The sequence below is a fragment of the Bombus fervidus genome, chromosome 5, assembly GCF_041682495.2.
Source record: "Bombus fervidus isolate BK054 chromosome 5, iyBomFerv1, whole genome shotgun sequence".
Taxonomy (NCBI): domain Eukaryota; kingdom Metazoa; phylum Arthropoda; class Insecta; order Hymenoptera; family Apidae; genus Bombus; species Bombus fervidus.
Window position 1 is genome coordinate 7,235,988 of NC_091521.1, and position 18,722 is coordinate 7,254,709.

The following is an 18,722-nucleotide window of genomic DNA, read 5'->3' on the forward strand; positions in this document are numbered from 1 at the left end:
TCGACATAGCCCAACTACATGCATAGGCCGTTTAATTATCGTTGAGGCTCGAGTGTGAAATTGCGTCACTGCAGAAGCTCACTTTGCCTGGATGATCCAATTAACTTAAAACGACCATTTTCTTCCTCTAATCAGGCGAATTTGAAACACTAACGACGACGGGAGGAAAATTGAAGCTAAAAGAGGGGTAGAAAAATGATTCTAGAATAACTTAAATCTTTCGGAGAAAGAAGAGAACAGGAAAGTGTCTGACATTTGTGTTCTGTAAGTATATTTGTCAATAGTATTTATACCAAATTAATGAAGTGATATGAAATACGTAATAACCAACAAAAATAGTTACCCACTTCTAGATTTCCAGAAAAGGTAAGAAATAGAAAAGTAGTTCCTCCGAGATTAAATTTTTAGTCAGCTATATATAATCAATTTAATTCTTTTTTCAAATTTTTTGTTTTGTAATTAAATTGAGGGTCCATTAAGTTAATTATCGCTCGTAATTACATTCTGATTTATCGTAACAGTAAATGAATATTATTAATATATGTAAATTAATTGCAAACTAGTGACTAAATATCAATAAACTACGATCTTCTTGCGGAGTTATCAAATTATTCATGCTTTTCAATTGTTCATTATGAAAATTATCAACAAGATATTATAATTAAATACGTGATTCGTTGATATTGAAGTCAAGTTTAAATCGACTTATATTTATCATGTACATAATTATCCAAAAATTTTTGTTTTGTAATCAAACGAACGCAATCTTTGCGTAAAAATATCCAAGATAATTATTATAGTTGAAACCAGCATCATTTTATTTTATTCCTCTGTATTTGGAAAATATTGTAGGTACTGTGAAGCATGCTTTCATCAACTGTTATGTTTGTATAACATAATCAATTTGCTCCCTGCGTGACAGATATCGATACATCCCTTATAGGATTTCTGAGCTAACATAAGCTTCATATGAATGCACCTGGATGTATGCTATTTACATGTTTACACAACAGTTGCCGTAGACACAACTGGATGTAAACGTACATAAACACTTCTGTATAGTAATCATTTCATTAGAACAGAACGTGTCTCAGTGTCTCATACTACGTTTACATGATCACGTTATCGTGCAATCAGGTAAATAATTATTATCCATCATTGATTGATTACGAATAATTTTTATATAGCTTAATTAATCAGATTGTTCTCATTCAATAGTACATTTAAACAAATTTTGATGATCGTATTTTACTAATGCTAATGGTATTATTAACATTCTTACAAATGTATAGAAATATGGAAAATATGAATCGATAGAGATGAAAAATATTTTGAATAGAAAAGTACCGAAAGTAAACTAGTTTGTGATATAAAATACTATATCCTTTTCTTTGTTGCAATATACTTAATTCAATAAATCACCATAGGAAATGTAAAATGCTGTAAGAATATATCCATTAATTATTCGCTATGACTGAGAAGAGATCAAAATTTTAAATATCTGCAGAGTTTTATTAAGAAATTTCAGATTTACTCTTCCTTTGTGATTATAGATAATCATAAGGCGCACGTTGCGGTGCGCTTACTATTAGAGCACTTCCTCCTTCGAAACTAATCATCGGTTGTAAGGATTATTTATAGTTATAGCAGCTTCATAGGACCCATTTGCAATTTACAGATTTCCTACTTTGGTCTTCTCCCATTACAAACATCAGTTTTGATCAAGATCTAGGTACCATCGATTGATTATCCCCGCGGATACTGGTCTCCTTTGCGAGGAAGATAATACCATGGCCATGTATGTCCATTTGAGAAACACGAATCTATTAATCCGACATCGATTAGCAGACTCTCCCATATCGTGTTTCGTGTTACGGACGTGTTCCATTTGATACAGTGTTTCACATTGATTATAACTGAGACGCGATTTTACTATGAGTAATGATCATTGCATCTTACACGGAATAAAGGATTATAGTAAGAAGTTAATATAATAAAAAGTATCTGCAGAAATTCGACGATTATACTATAAAATTTATCTATATAAACTTGTCTTTCGTGCAAATGACTATCAATTTACTTTTGCTTCTCTATTGCCATAACATATCTATATCATGAAATAAATTGTATAGTTAATATACATTGTATATATACAATATAATCCAATAAATAAGCAATCATATACTATATAATCAATAAATAGCAAGTATATAATCCAATAAATAGTCAACCCTCTGTGATTTAATTTGAGGGCCCTAAACAAATCAAAATTTGACTCGTATTTGCACGAAAATATTTTTAAGTTATCTAAGATCATCAAGTTTGATTTACAGTGACAATTTAGAATTTGTAATATAGCTGTTATTGGTAGACACTTAGACTGTTGAATCGCTCGAGTCACGACAGTCGTTTCCTCTTCGAGTCGTCACCGTTGAGATGAAATCCAAGAGGAATCATTCGATTTCACGGTGAAAGGAATAAGTTTGAACGTCGAGATGCCCGGCATCGGATCTCTTCGTCGAAACTTACTCCGTTTCCCGGGTTCGCGCGGCGAGAATGAAGGAAGAAGGCGAGGAAATTACGTGTCAACTGAGCATCAAAGATTCCGCTCATGCGAACCGACGGTAAAGACTTTTGCCATCTGTACAGGTCATAACGCGTTTCGATGTCTTTAACCTTTCGCCTTGTCATTTTTCTAATGACTACATTTTCTGGCTTCCCTCTTCCACGATGATTTGCCAACTATTAGAAAATTGATTAAAATTTAACAATTCATAGGTAATATACTTTTCTTTTATGATTCTAATATTTTTCAATAGGATACTACAGCTTGTGAAATTTATTTAGAAAATTTCTATATTATAGGCTTCTTTTACAATTTTATAATTTTATATTAAACGGAACAAATAAATAACTTACAATAATGTATGAAATTTACTTGTGAAATTTTATTCATTTTATTACCAGATTTGTTACTGCTGCGTAACCAAGATACATATTCATGTATTAATATCGTTAACTACTAAGTTATGACTTGGGACCTTATGACTCGTAAAATTTCATTAATAATATTAGTTAAATTGCGCAAAAGAGCTCTGGAAATAAATAAATTATGTAACAAATAAAGAACATCGGAGTACTATTAAATCTAATTTTTCTTCTTTTTCATTTCCCACAAAAAGTGGAATTGTGTCAGGTTATTTGAGAAGTTCGTGCCAACTTTTTCATTGAAGAGAAAACGAATATATGGAACTAATTTTGAGAATAATCACCCACTCTTTATTTTTTGTCAACGTACTTGTGTAAAAATTTCCTAATTTTTTAAATTAAAACATGTATTTTATTTGACCTCCTTCCTGCAAATCATAGTTATTTTTATATTTCATGAAACACAGCTTTTTTGTTTTTTATGAAACAAAGCTTCTTAAAAGGTGTATTAAAAGGTTACAATAAAAGCACAATATGTGAGGAAAATGGCAATGGCTTTCTGTTTTCTTCTCTGGACAGGGCAAAAATAGATAAACGAAATTTACATTGTACGCCAATACAAGCTATAGAATCGATATTATCTCGAAATATGAGATATAATGTAACATCAATGTATTATCGGATTTATTCAGCGAGTCTATTTATTATTCAATACACTTAATGCGTTATGCTTACTGCTGTAAATCAGTAGAAAACGTATACGTTATTTATGTACATATTCTTGCCTTGTATCGCATTAAAAATGAATCCATTAACCATCATTTATTTTATATTTTGAATTTTCATTACAACTTTTTAATAGAGATTAGTAAAACGGTTTTTAAAAAAGCGAAAAATGTATAACTTATGCGTATATGAGATCTTTGTTCTATTTTTGACAGTAAAATACGTTAAAAAAACATATAAAAGAGACATTTTGTGACTTTATCCTTTTAAAACATAAATTAAATATTCTTTACTATACGTGTTAGATATTATACGACGTATTAAAAAAAAAAAAAAAAAAAAAAGACGTTAAAAGCTCTGGAAGCTTATAGTACTCATCGAGGTATTGACATATATCGACATATGCCTAAATCAATATAGGACACCATATGTAGGTCACAAAGTCAATACTTTTACTATAAAACGTAATTTTACACCTGCTTTTATGACGATACATACTTTATTTAATTTACTCATCTACATTGTTCCATTTAAAATCTGTTTCATCTAAAATTGAGAAAGAATCAATAGAATGAAATAATGAATTAATAAATTCTGTTAATTTCAGTTCAAGATTTTTAATAAAGTGAAGATGAGGAAATTACGTCAGTTTCAATTTCCATTTCTTAATATTAGTTACGTCTGAATTAATAATTACAGTGACCTTTAAAGAATTATTTTATTTGAAAAACGAATAATAGTTAGTGATTCAACTGTTTGCCCTGAAAATACAGCTGACTAAACTTTAGAATGAAAAATGAAAGAATAAAAAGATTAAATTAGTTCGACGTGTGAAACTCAATTTTCAAGAGGAACATGTGTATTACGGAGACAACGATTAGGCGAATAATAGCACACTGATGTAGACGACGTTTGGATATAACTTTGATAAGGTTTCCTTTGTACATATACTCGCTATCTGCATAATGTGCACAGATAATATGTGCATGCCAATGTTTGCCAATGTGTGTTTCGAAAATTCAATTTAAATTAAAATCGCGTATTTTTTTTAGTCTTTAACAGCAAAAATTTTGAAGATTAATAAAATAATAATATCGATTAATCAACTACGAGTACATTTTAATAGCACTAATTAGAGCATGCATTAGATCAAATTTCAATAATTTAAGCTTTCCACTGTTTACATAATCAATATAATGTAAACGAGAAGCACTTATGACAATACAATAACATCATTAGAATTATCACAAGACAAATTTCGATATTCATAGTTTTGAATATTCAAATTAGATTTTGATGTTGAAATTGAAACTGGAGAATATTTAACTAAACTTAACATGTTTTGTTTTAAAAGCTAGTATACTATTGACCGTGCACTATTTAAGCATAAACGTACGTCGCGTATGTTTATACAATATGGATGGATATGTATTATACGTTGTAAATGCTTTTGATAATTACTTTTAGTTCCGTCTTTAATACGATATGACATATTTCAATCTATATTTTTAATGAGAATATTTCGTAATAGAGAAATTTCTAACTTTATTTATAACTAAAATTACCAAATGGTACAAAAAGGATCGCTGACTTGTATGAATATTTCTTACAATTTTCATTGGATGGTATTCATAAGTTTTATAATATTCTTAACGTTTTCCATTTAACGATATACTTTTAAAATAATGAGAAAATAGCTACAAAATGTTCCTCTTCTACATTCGACCCAAAAATTTCTCGAAAAGTTTGCACTCTCATAACAGTGTATGCAATTACAGTTAGAGTAATTATAAATTCATATAAAATTCCAGTTTTTGTTTCTACTTTCTTTTACATCTGCCGTTAATACGTATGTTAAATATCCCATCTTTTTAAAACAGCTTGTATCCTTATACACAATTTTTTGAACGTATACTTTTATATTTCATAAACCTTCTAATGAACTCTCGTGAAATTTCTAAATAATAATACAATTATATAGGTATTATAAATAAAATTATAACGATTTCTGTCGTATCTCAAAATAAAACAAATGTGTATGTTATTTAAAATAAAAAATTAAAGTTTTTAAGTTATCTAAAATTAGAATTTAATAAAACTCAATTTTTTAAGTTACTTGAAATTACTTCAATCTTATTTCTAAAATGTTTATATATCTATGTGTAATACATTATTGAAAGGAGAGTGAATTTATTATTCAATAATCATATATAGATATCTTTGTTCAGAACTCATATATTGCGTAACAGCATTAATTTACGAATGAATAAGAAAATGAATAAAACATTCGCTGTCGATTTACCAATAAATAATTACTTCGAAATTTGTCGATAATATAAATTATAATACGAATTAATAACAGAAAATCATGATAAATGAACATATATTTTCTTGCAAACAGAAAAACAATCAATAAGTAATTGATAAATAATTAATAAATGATTTCTATTTATCATCTACAATATTATTTATCTTGGGGCATATACAAAGAGAAAAAAATATTCTTTGGAATATAAATATTAATTAAATATATAATATATGTAATATATAAAATATTCTTTTCTTCACTTTAGTATAAAATTTCAATATCATTGCTTTATTACTATACAAGAGCAGTGCAAGAGATTTTATGGAGATTTTATAGAACAAGTTAAAATGAGAAAATAACTTTTTATCGTATAAAGCTTTACTTTTGAAACAAAATAAAACGATTGACTTGTACTTACATTATGAATAGCAATACAATCTTATATTTCAAAGAAAATTAAAATAAGAAAATAACTCTGTTTATCATATGAAACTTTACTTTCGAGAAAAATGGTCTATAACATTTGTGTGTATTTTACCAATAATAATAGCCCAACCTTATAATAACACTTATAAATCTTTTAATATTAATATATGTATATATTGTTCATTCATCTGCACGTCACATTTCATTCACATTAAGCAATGAACATTTGACTAATATTATCCAGAGAATAAACCACGTATGGTAACAAATCAATTCTCCCGCGAACGTTGAGGATTTCCCAAGGTATAAACTGAACTTGATTTATATTCTAGCCACAAAAGCGGACTATGAACGAAATTAACCGCGTAGCGCAGTATGGTTTTCTTCCTATCTTAGCTATTTCTATCAAATACCTTTTAGTTCTTTTGCTTTTTTTCATATTGACAAGCAATCAGTTCGAGCTATCGATGGATAACCGAAATTTACGCAAATAAAGGTGATGTGACTAAACTTAAAAATTTTCTATAACTTTAACATTCTTAATCTTAAATAATTTTATATCTCATGTATGGTAGAAGTAACTTAATTGAAATTATTAAACATTTCTTCAACTTAACAATTTTAGGCATATATCGTTAACAGTTATTTACGAAATCTCTCGGACTAAATATGTATATAAATCCAATTTGCTTCAACGCGAGCAACTCTGTTTTACTTTCGTGTATAAGGTTATGTTAAAGATTATTTTAATTAAATTATTAATTTAATTACATATGTTGTTTTGTTTGATAGAATTTAAAAAAAGTACGATGAACTGAATTCGACAAATATTCAAAGTAATCGAAGCAAGAATAAAAGAGATAAGCATAATTTTCACGTTATTAATAATTTCGGAGATGAAACAGAGCGGGCAGATCACATTGAAAAGTTAAGAGCAGAATAGCTCCTGCTCAGAATTACCATTTCAATAAATTGTTTATTCATTCAACATATATAAAGATGGCAACTATTATAGACACATAGAATTCTTTATTTCGTTTATGATACTAATTTGAAATTTCATAATTATATTTGATTACTCACCTAAATCTCCAAAATTGTGAAGCACAAAAAGGTATTGCATTTCATAGCTTCCCCTATTTCTACATTTCTGTACACCCCGAAATCATAGAAATATTTGACAATGTAAAAATAAATCTAAAACCTGTTGATTTCAATCTTTAGTTGATGACACATTTTCTTCTTTTCCTACTGTCACGTTAAATCTTATAGATTATAGATTGATATGACATATTTCAATAGATTGATTGCACAAAATTATATCAATAATAATCGAATATCGTAATGTCGCTATATATAATTACACATTTTATCGTTTGCCATCATTTCACTGGCGCTACAGTCTTTCTCAACACCGAGTCGGTAATGTCGCGTGAGACACAAAAATGATAAGATAACATTTTCGATAAATACAAACGTACATGTGTATGTTTATACATATATACTTAGATAGTAATTAAAATAAATAAATAGAACATTAATTAAATATCAAAATTTTCTATAGATAGAATTCTCCTGAATCGTTAAAGTCAGAAGTTATGGAGACGGAAATTACGTAGTCTTTAGATTATATGACACGAATTTACATTTTTCTATGTAAGTAAAGATAAAGACTAGACCAATACCTGCTTGCATTGAATTTAACAAAATTTTGTATAGTATATAATTCGGAAAACAGGTTCTAGAATCGTATATAATTTATGTTATATTTCACTTCTCACGTAATGCAATACATATTTTATAAATAATCTTAAATATCAGAGGTGACCTGCAGTGTAAGGTTCAAAACAATTCTCGGCAAAGTTATTTTAATCGACATTATTGCTTAATAATTTAATCAAAGACGTCATTTCACCAACTACATACTGCACAATTATGTGATACGTTGTGCAATAGATCTGTTTATGCGATAGATATGCATATCTCGGCTATGTTTATTCTTCTTTTTTTGGAGATACTGTTTGAGCTATCTATTTCTTACTAAGTAAAGAACAAATATCGGTTTCTAACTGGATATATATAAATATTTATACAAAACAGCAATGTGTATAAAATAGAAAAGGAATATGAAGTTATGGAATACGAAAGAAAGGCATAGAAATAAATATCGTAGATGTGAAAAAACCAGGGAGAGATACGACAGAGAATTATATACTTACCTATATGTATATAATCCTATAAAATAAAAACAATCGTATAAATTTCAAGTGACATTACAAGTACTTCATTTTTCGCGGTTAAAATAAGGAACCAAAGCTCTAAAACGAACCTTCAATAAAAACGGTTGCTTTTTTCATTCTTTCCTACTATTGGCTACATCTAGTAATGGTATACATCTAGTAATGGTATATGATGGCTTATATTTGTACACACATATGTCAGAAATATAAGTATACTAAATGTATTCATGTGGTATCTAAGTACCTACATGCAGGATTCGAGAGATAGAGTATTTAATAACTTTGTTGGTTCAAACATGACGTTTGACAAGTGAGAGCCTAACCTTGTGTGATTTGTGTATTTATATACGGCATTTATAGCAATACACGCTCTTTGACTGTAGCTATCATGGTACGTGAAATAATTATCGTTTGATGTAATTAAACACACGTATTATATTATGTTCTAAAATAAATATGTACGTTTTAAAATAAAATATACGTTATCGTTAAATAATTATATGAATGATAATCAATGTGAATTATTTTATAAACAAATGCAGATATATCGTTAATGGGTTTTAAAGATAACACGTAAATCTCTTAATATTTACTATTTAGGAAATGAATAGATTCTTTTGTCAAAATTATCATTAATTATTAAATTAAACTGAATAAAGGAAAATTATTAAGGAATATTTTGAGAATGTTTTTCACTTTCATAAAGAAAAATTTAAAAAATTCTGATCAAAAGATTATTTTCATAATTTCCAATTTCTATCACATATAATATTGAGCATAGTTCTTGTTTGGTATTTTGATATTTTGTTTCATTACTGAAACACAAAGTAAATATTACATTTACAGGACAATGATGCAGTTGCTCTGCAGAATTTGGAGCATCTGATGACTGAATTTTTCTCTCCAGAAACAACAAATGAACGAAAACGTATAATTGAAAGAAGTTTCCAGGAATTCGCAGGACAAATTGATTCCTGGAGACCATGTTTACATTTCTTGTCTTCTACTAACAATCATTATGTCAGTATGTTTGCTTTATCTACATTAGAGGTATGAACTAACACAATTGAATTCCATTATTTCAATTGTTCGTAAAGTAAAATTTTCACAATTCAAGAAAGGGTAAAAAATTAAATTAGCTATGAAATGAAAATTATTGTAGACGACAATTGGGAGAAGATGGCCAATACTGCCATGGGAAGACAGAGCTCTCACAAGATCAACTTTATATACATTATCATTAGAAAGAGGTGTAGCTCCTTTTGTAAGAAACAAAGTAGTCAAACTTGTTGTAGATATTGCTAGGCACGATTGGCCACATTTCTATCCAGATTTTTATTCAAATATCTTACAGGTTTGTATATATTTTAACATTTAACTTTTCAAGTTTTCAATTAACTGTTTCGATCTAACTTTTAATTTCCTTGTATGCATTGATAGTTATTAAGTCACAAGCATACAAGACTGTTGGGTCTCATTTACTTGCGAACAGCTTCGGAAGAACTAGCCACTCCAAGAGAAGATTTACCAATACAAAGGAAAAATGAGTTATTTAGATTTCTTAGTGCTCAAGTACCATTGACTTTGGATTCTCTTACAGGTGTAGTTCATATATCTTACATTATTTCTATCTTCATTAAAAAAAGCTATGTAATTATTATTTTTGTTTAATATTTATTAAAATATTTCTTAAAATATTTTAAAATATTTATTATAGTACTTTTAAAAGAAGCAACAAAATTGCAAAGTCGTTCTGGAACAGTTACACCACCTCCATCACCCACTAGCGGTCAAACAGTAGCACCTGCAAGAGCTATTTTAGACGTAGAAGGGCTAGCCACAGGAACTAGTGAAGTGTGTATAGCAACATTGGATGTGCTAGCACATCTCTTTAGTTGGATTGAATTATCAGAACATATCTCTACAAATTTACTGGATGCTATCTTTACCTGTGCCAGGTATCACGATTCAATGGTAGGATTGTGTATCAAATATCACAATATATTGTAATTTAATTAAGAAATATATTAATCATATGTTTTATCAACAGAATGGCAAACAGATTGAAATGGCCGTACAAGCTGTGACTACGATAAATGAACTTTTATATCGACCGCTATGTTCTCCCGACGTAACCGATAGATTATTAGTAGAAATATTTCAAAATGGAGTCACATTATTTCAATTTTTGGAACGTTTGGATTCTATAAATGAAAGGTATTGAATGATGTGATGCATCTAACAAATTCTTATAACTAAAGGCATTATATTTGTGAAAAAATTATTATATTTCTAGTTATATGGAAAAGCTGACAGAGTTCTTACAATTATTTGTAACAAATCATCTGAAGAGAGTTGAATCGTGTCCGAAATTTCCAGTAAATACGTTATTAGAAGTTTTGTGCCATCATACCTTTCAGCAATGCTCAACAGTAAACGGATATCTACGATGCTTAGATGTTTGGACTACACTTTTAGAAAGCACTCAGTCTCGGTACTCACCAGTATCATTAGCTCTTGCCGAGAGAGTATTGCAAAAAATGAGTTTTAAGCTCAATACCCGCACATTGAAAGATCTTGATACAGAAAGCTTAGACGAAAATGTAAGGAAATCTACAAAATTTAATCGTATTTGTCCTGTTTTTAATTTAGATCTATTTTAATTTGTATATTTTTATTATAGGAAGAAACAGAGTGGCAGCATTTCTTAAGATGTAATATAGAGTGTTTGGCGAAAATAGCAGATATTTCTCCGATTCCGATTTTCACATTATTGGTAAAATTTTCATCAATTATATATATATATATATATATATATCATTTAATTTGCAGTTTTTAATTGTGTAAAACCTTTTTAGTATCGTTCTTGGAGGGAAGGATTAATAATGTTTGGAGAATTAGGTGCTGTTATTGCTAACAATCAAGTTATTTTGTTAAACGAATCAGAAGCATCAAATGTACACGCGCATTTACGAGATTTAGCTTCTACTACTCAAGCGTTAGCTAGATTGTATTCACTTTTCCTTGGTAAGTTAATTCTTATACATATAATAATATCATGATTATGATTTAGCACAATATAATTGTTTAATAAAAAATAAGGCGATGATCAGAGTATTGACCAGTCATTAGCTGAAGAAGTAGTGTCTCAAACATTAGATGCCTGTAAATTTGCCAAGACAAACCAATTGTACAAAGCATCATTGCAACCAGCTGCAATTGTAATAGATCTTATAGAAGTGTAAGTAATGTTTATATAAGTATTTTTATGCAATTTTTAATATAACGCATTTTATATAAATTTTCCGTTTTGTTGACCAGCCATTCACAATTGTTAGCATCACTCCAAGCTTGGTGCCATTGGATAGCCAACAGGCCAGAAAAGACAAAAGAATCACTATGTCAACGATGTATTGATTCATGCATTTTAGCATTAGATTATACAACATTCTGTGACAATCCACCACCAGCGAATTTAACTCATTCCGCCACGCATCTTTTCCAAAGTATCACTGCTATGTTGAAACCTGTTTTATGGGATGAACCCACGTTTAGAAACTTAATTTCAATGGTAACATATCCATTCCTCAAACCTGATACAATAAAAGTACTACGAAGGGCATTAGTAAATGCAATTGTCTTACCACATGGTGATGGATCTATTAGAGAAAGATTGTTGGGTAAGTAATTAAATGCTTACTAAGTAATAAATCTTAATAATACATGTATCATTTCAATCCATGTAGGCACGATGGTATCGACATTATCTACACCTCTCGGTTTAGAAGGACAACCTGTACCTTCGGAATCTACCATTTCAATGACAGTAGTGCCATTAACTCAATTACTAGAAGACTGTTCTGCCTCATCCACAACGATAAAAAAAATGTTACATTCGTGTTTAGGATCAACTATTAATCGAACATTAGAATTATTGCCATATATGATAAGATGTCAAAGCGTATGCGAGATTCTGCTTAGTTTCTTGCATTCAGTGTTTTCAGTACTACAACAGCAACTAGGCCCTGAGTTTACTCAAAATGCAGTTCAAGGAATGCTACACATTTATACTAGGTAGATCATTTCATTTTTAACAATTTTATTTAATTTATATCATATAATTTTATTTTCATATTTGATGCATTTACAGAGAAAACATATCCGCGGGACCTGCATTAGATCAATTATTAGAAATCTTAATATTGGTCGTATCAGCACCTAGTAATGCATTTAAAGCATTTGTTCCTTCAGTGACTAATCTATGTTTAGGCCAAGTCTGGCCTGCTGTCGGGAATGATCTTAGTGCATATCCAGATACTACACTTGTATTATTAAAACTTTTCCACAGGTACTATACGAATTATATTTTGGCTATTTGAATCATTAATGTAACAATAATAAAATTTAAATATTTGTTTTAGTATACTTATGCATCGATGGCAATATTTTTATAATACTTCTATACTACGCACTCTCGGTCATACTGATGAAGACGAATCCGTCGAACACAAGGAAGAATTAGTTGCAATTTTAGAAGCTTTCGGCCAAGCTCTTCTTCAGCCGGATGTTAACATATTTCGTCAAAGTCTACAAAGTCTAGAACAGTTAAATGTACGGTGGCGGCTTTATCAACGAGCTGTGTTCAAAGTTCATTTACTCGAGAGATTTCTAATGGCGTTATTCACTGTTCTATTTCAACAGTTAGTGGGATATTTTTGAATTATAATTTGTTTCACTTGAAGTGATAAAATATTTTAAACATTTATTTCTAGATCCCATAATTTATTGGCGGATGAGATTGCAACTGCTATTCATAGTTTAGCTTCAGTTAATATAGCATGGTTTTTCGGACATTTTTTGCCAACATTCTTGGCAAGTTGTGAAGGTGTAGATGATATGCAAAAAGCTACATTATTAGGAAACTTTGATAAATCTACGGTAAGTAAAACTAGAAAGATCACTTCGTAAGTAAGTTAATAAATAATTTTCTTATTGACTTTATTACGTATTAATAGGATCAACCGACTTTGACGAGATCAGTGCTGCAGTTAATTTCTGATTTACGGTGTTATCAATTTTGTCGACCTGGCTGAAACAGCTGCATTTCAATGCGAAGATGCATTACGATGACATATTTAATACAAGTTTCAAAATTTCAGTAATGAAATTTTAAAAAAGCAACATTTTTAATAAATTTCCGTGTCTCGTGGCATATACCAAACATCTTTAAATCATAACATGTAACGAGACGAATGTTTTTTAATGTTACAATTCTGTGTCACCTTGCAATCATCGCCGTATCACTTTGTGATGTTAACATTATTATAATGTTAGGATAAAACACTCTTTTTTAAATATTTTAAGTGTTACATTTATACTTTCTAATTCAATATATTTCATGAAGTTTTATTGAAGAAACATACTCCTGTTGGAGAACTGAATATACGCAAGAGAATTTTTATTACAGGTTTTAAAAAAACATTGTATGTTAGTGTCATACTAGCATTGTAATTATTTTGTAACATGTATGAACGTTAAACTCAATTCCAATTTTTTGTGATATTTACTGGTATTTAAGCTTATCATACCCCTTCTCTTTTCGTCGATAAGCGGATGTTTTGATAACCCGGAGTCTTTTTATATTGCGGCTTGAAGATTAAAGAGTTAGTTGTAAATATCTAACAATGATGCGTGCGTTGTCCAGAAATAGCATCTACATTCGTCAATTACAGAAAGTGAGGCATTTAGTAACAGATCCAAAATATGGATTCTTAAAGCAGTTAGGTCTTACAACCGAGAATCCGGGTCTTTATGATGGACGATGGGGAGGATCTGGCAAAGTATTCTTTTCTGTTTATTTAATCATATCGTATGACTTTTAATTTAATTAATATTATTGATTTAGTTAATAGTAATTAAAATTATACCAATTACAATATACCAGAAATTTTATTAAAGATACAATGCAGGTAATAGAATCAGTTTCACCAGCAACTGGTAAAGTAATAGCAAAAGTTCGAACATCAACACCTCAAGAAGCAAGTAATGCTATTACAGAAGCTCGTAAAGCATGGCCTCAGTGGGCATCACTGCCAGCTCCTACAAGAGGCGAAATAATGCGGCAAATAGGAGAAGAACTACGAAATAATTTAAAACCACTAGGACGATTAGTGTCTTTAGAAATGGGTATGCTTTGTTTATCCACAAAATTCTACTTTTTAATATTGTAACTTAATTTTAATATTATAATATATGACATTGCAGGCAAAATATTGCCAGAAGGTATTGGCGAAGTTCAGGAATTTATTGACATATGTGACTATGCTGTTGGCTTATCTAGAATGCTCCCTGGTAGTATATTTCCTTCAGAAAGGAAATATCATGTACTTTTTGAGAAGTGGAATCCTCTTGGAGTAGTTGGAGTTATTTCTGCATATAACTTCCCTGTTGCAGTAAGCACAATTTGAAATAATAAAATGATTGGTAAATAAAAAAAAAAAAATTAGAATTAAGAAAAAAGATATTCTAGGTATATGGTTGGAACACTGCTATAGCAATGGTGTGCGGAGATACAGTTGTTTGGAAAGGTGCACCTACTACCCCATTGACTTCTATTGCAACTACAAAAATAATTGCAGGAGTCTTAGAACGAAATGGTGTACCAGGTTCGGTTGCATGTATGATAACAGGTGGATCAGATGTTGGTGAAACTATAGTTAACGACACGCGGTAAGATGTAATACATTTAAACCTTAGTAAATTTTTGTAATATCATAATCAATGCAATTACTATTATTATTTATAGTGTACCTCTAGTTTCATTTACTGGAAGTACTGAAGTTGGTAGAAACGTAGCTGTTAAAGTTCAGCAACGATTCGGAAGATCATTGTTAGAACTAGGAGGCAACAACGCAACAATAGGTAAATTAAGCAATACTAATAGCAATAATTATATCTTTATCACATGATTACAGTATATTAAATTTAATTTAATCTATTACCTTTTGTAATAGTTGCTCCAGATGCAGATCTAGAAATGGCAGTTAGGGCAGTAGTATTTTCCTCTGTAGCAACAGCTGGACAGAGATGTACCAGCACTAGAAGAGTAATCCTTCACAACAAGATAAAAGATGAATTTTTAGGTAAAGTTTTATACTTTAGTTCAATTAACTCTAATTACAGCAAGCATTTAATAAAAAGATAATGTGTAAATTTAATAGAAAAATTGAAAACGGGATATAAGAGTATTTTGGAACGAGTAGGAGATCCTTTAGATGATAATGTTTTGTATGGACCATTACACAATCAACAAACATTAGATAAATATAAGGTACAAGTGTTGTGTTAATATCATGAAATCAATTATTAATACGATTTACAAATAATTTAACAAATATAAAATATAAAGATACAAAACTACAAATAATCAACTGATAATATAATTAACAATCATTTATAGCAAGCAATAAATAGTGCTTTACAAAATGGAGGGAAAATTGAATTTGGTGGAAAACAGATAAACAGAGTTGGCTTTTATGTTGAACCAACCATTATTACTGGTTTATCACCTAAAGCTGAAATTGTTCAAAGAGAGACTTTTGCACCAATTGTATATATTCTTGAAGCAAATTCTTTAGAAGATGCTATTGCTATTAACAATGATGTACAACAAGGATTAAGTAGTACTCTATTTACCAAGGATATAGGAAATATGTACCAGGTAAGGATATAACTATATGATTGCATTATATATGTCTCAAAATATTGAAACATAAATATTTTGTAGTGGGTGTCTGCACATGGCTCTGACTGTGGGATAGTAAATATTAATATTGGAACTAGTGGAGCAGAGATAGGTGGAGCATTTGGAGGAGAGAAAGCTACAGGTGGTGGACGCGAGAGTGGAAGCGATGCATGGAAGAATTATATGCGACGTTCGACTATAACTCTCAATTGTGGAAATGAAATGCCATTGGCTCAAGGCTTGAAATTCGAGTAATTAGAATATACAATTTGTGTCATGAAAATATTTTATTAATTTAATTCAAATCGTATCAAATCCGTCTCAATGTCTACAGAGTATTGTTTATGAAACTTATATGATCGTGGTATATCAAATTTCACTTCTGCAATAACTTTGCCTTTAGCTCCATACTGTGCAGCTTTTCGAAGAACGTAATTACGTGTGCTTGTTTTATGTAACGAATACACAGAATTTGACGCTAATTTAGTCGCGATTTCCAAAAATTTCATATCTATGCCTGCATTATGTTTAGTACCAAAAGGTGGATTCATAATAACTGTATCGAAGAATTTCTCGAATCTCCCTGTAAAATTGTATATAATATAAAGATTTTTACTTTTAAAAAAGAGTTTTACATATTCATACATCTATACCTGGTAGATATTGTAGTATATCACACTGTACAGTTTCCACATATAATTCTAGATCATCGCAATTTCTAAAGAGAATGTCAAGTGCATCAGAATCTATTTCAAAACCAGTCACATGACCTGCTTCAAGCATTTTCGCTCCAATTGATAAGTGACCACACCCACAACCTAAGTCAGCAACTGTTCGTCCTTGTATTTCATCAAATTGTTCTTGAGCATAGTACAACATGCGTGCTGCTATATGAGCACTAGTACAATATTGTTCAAGCAATATTTTTGGCTTCTCAAATGTTTCTAATTCTTGCAAATATTCCTCTAAACAGCGAAGTGTAATGCTAGTCATTTTCTTTGTTTAATCATCAATTGTCACCCAGTATTATACTTTTAGTTCTATTACTTTTAACACTTAGAAGGAGGTACTTCATATCAAAAATCACTTTATCACACTTGTTCAAAGTCTGTAGAACTATTTATTACTTATGATTTGAAGCTGCGATTTAGTGTTTTTATTTAGCATCAAATCTTGGAAGAACTGGTAAAATAAGATTGCCAAAGGAAGAATCCTGTGTTACAAAGTAACCTGATGATGCTGCATGTGCATTATGTAAAGCAGCTCTTTGGGATGCATTCATTACAACACCATCAGAGGTCTGTGTAGGAGGCTAATGAATACAGATGATTAAGAAGCAAACATATAATTTATCAGTCGTTCTAAACAAATATGATATATAAAATATATATTTACCAAATTAGAAGGACAACCTGTTGATGTAACAGCTAATGATGTATTCAATGTTGGTGCTACACCTTGCTTTAAAAGCAATTGTTTTTTTAATTGCAATTCTTCTAAGATTTTTCTATTCTGTAATTCTACAATCAGTGAGAATAAAGATCTAATATCAATTTTATTGAAAAAAATAGTTATAAATAGTATTACCTCTCGAATTTGATTGAGAAAAAGCCATCAAAGTTTCGTTTTTTAAATTGGAAATAGGTTACGTCGCCGATTGATGTGATAATGCGCCGTTGACGATGCGATAGATATAATTTATTATTAAATCTTACCTAAAAAGTATATAAAAGACGCATTTAGCAAAGGGATATTAAATTTGAATAAATTTTTGCTGACAATTTATAATTTCGCCATCATGCTAATACTTTCATTGTTGATCATTTTGAGTTACCTTAACCTCATCAAAACATAAAACTTCTAAAAAATATCTTTAAACGAAGTTCTATACCAATACTTTAACTGCCATTATCGATATTATAACTACTTATCTACTTCTTTATTGACATAAAATTATTTACAATGTCAAAAGTTTGTTGCTTGTAAAATATTTACGTGTCTTCGATAATCTCTAACTTTATTCTACATAGTAAGGTATTGTCGTGTTTGATTTTGTGTGCGTATACTTACATCGGATTGGTATGCATAGACAGTGGTGCGAGGGAAAATGAATATAGAGGACACTGGTATCAGTAATAGAGAGCAATGAAATACACTGGGCGAACAACAGTGGCGCTTCATGCCAAAGCCACTATGGCTGTGATCAATTCGCTTCACGGAATCTCGTATCCATAGAATATATATATCAGTGATACGATCGCGCTCGTTTCTTTTCCCACCAAAATACCCACTAGAGACAGAAACTGATACCCCGAATTACAGCCCAGAATATTGCCCTCTCACTCTTGTG

General features: G+C 30.0%; 4 protein-coding genes and 1 long non-coding RNA gene across 10 annotated transcripts in view; 2 read left to right on the forward strand and 3 right to left on the reverse strand.

Annotated features, from left to right (window-relative positions):
* Window positions 1–8,972, reverse strand: part of LOC139987743 (uncharacterized) — a 52,441-nt gene extending 43,469 nt beyond the window's left edge. The window contains exon 1 of one of the 3 annotated variants that reach the window (XR_011799921.1): window positions 8,877–8,972. This is a non-coding gene — a long non-coding RNA (uncharacterized lncRNA). Of the gene's footprint in view, window positions 1–6,598; window positions 7,451–7,471; window positions 7,516–8,876 lie in introns of those variants that run through there. The other 2 variants (XR_011799920.1, XR_011799922.1) reach the window with 2 other exon arrangements.
* Window positions 8,584–14,190, forward strand: Ebo (exportin ellipsoid body open). Of its 2 annotated transcripts, XM_072004304.1 has the most exons (16): window positions 8,584–9,019; window positions 9,475–9,678; window positions 9,791–9,982; window positions 10,069–10,228; window positions 10,346–10,602; window positions 10,679–10,845; window positions 10,925–11,231; window positions 11,312–11,404; window positions 11,487–11,655; window positions 11,731–11,869; window positions 11,950–12,308; window positions 12,375–12,702; window positions 12,779–12,976; window positions 13,050–13,328; window positions 13,401–13,566; window positions 13,644–14,190. In XM_072004304.1, the coding sequence occupies exons 1-16, from the start codon at window positions 9,017–9,019 to the stop codon at window positions 13,719–13,721; spliced, it is 3,099 nt and encodes a 1,032-aa protein (XP_071860405.1). In that variant the 5' UTR covers window positions 8,584–9,016; the 3' UTR covers window positions 13,722–14,190. The 2 variants fall into 2 exon arrangements, with proteins under 2 accessions (XP_071860405.1, XP_071860406.1); XM_072004305.1 differs by lacking the exon at window positions 9,475–9,678 and having other exon boundaries at window positions 8,585–9,019.
* On the forward strand, window positions 14,169–16,655 carry Aldh7a1 (aldehyde dehydrogenase 7 family member A1). The gene is made up of 9 exons (XM_072004319.1): window positions 14,169–14,468; window positions 14,598–14,814; window positions 14,893–15,080; window positions 15,158–15,357; window positions 15,434–15,549; window positions 15,642–15,770; window positions 15,849–15,958; window positions 16,088–16,348; window positions 16,415–16,655. The coding sequence occupies exons 1-9, from the start codon at window positions 14,313–14,315 to the stop codon at window positions 16,625–16,627; spliced, it is 1,590 nt and encodes a 529-aa protein (XP_071860420.1). The 5' UTR covers window positions 14,169–14,312; the 3' UTR covers window positions 16,628–16,655.
* Window positions 16,641–17,365, reverse strand: LOC139987736 (rRNA N(6)-adenosine-methyltransferase Mettl5-like). Its single transcript, XM_072004334.1, has 2 exons — window positions 17,026–17,365; window positions 16,641–16,955 (listed from the first exon to the last, which is right to left on the reverse strand). Exons 1-2 carry the CDS (start codon window positions 17,363–17,365, stop codon window positions 16,663–16,665), a joined length of 633 nt encoding a protein of 210 aa, XP_071860435.1. The 3' UTR covers window positions 16,641–16,662.
* A 162-nt stretch (window positions 17,366–17,527) lies between these two features.
* LOC139987741 (SOSS complex subunit C-like) lies at window positions 17,528–18,527 on the reverse strand. Of its 3 annotated transcripts, none has more exons than XM_072004347.1 (4): window positions 18,443–18,527; window positions 17,960–18,087; window positions 17,768–17,892; window positions 17,528–17,684 (listed from the first exon to the last, which is right to left on the reverse strand). In XM_072004347.1, the coding sequence occupies exons 2-4, from the start codon at window positions 17,985–17,987 to the stop codon at window positions 17,529–17,531; spliced, it is 309 nt and encodes a 102-aa protein (XP_071860448.1). In that variant the 5' UTR covers window positions 17,988–18,087; window positions 18,443–18,527; the 3' UTR covers window position 17,528. The 3 variants fall into 3 exon arrangements, with proteins under 3 accessions (XP_071860448.1, XP_071860447.1, XP_071860446.1); XM_072004346.1 differs by having other exon boundaries at window positions 18,334–18,496; XM_072004345.1 differs by having other exon boundaries at window positions 18,207–18,496.
* Between the last annotated feature and the right edge of the window lie 195 nt (window positions 18,528–18,722).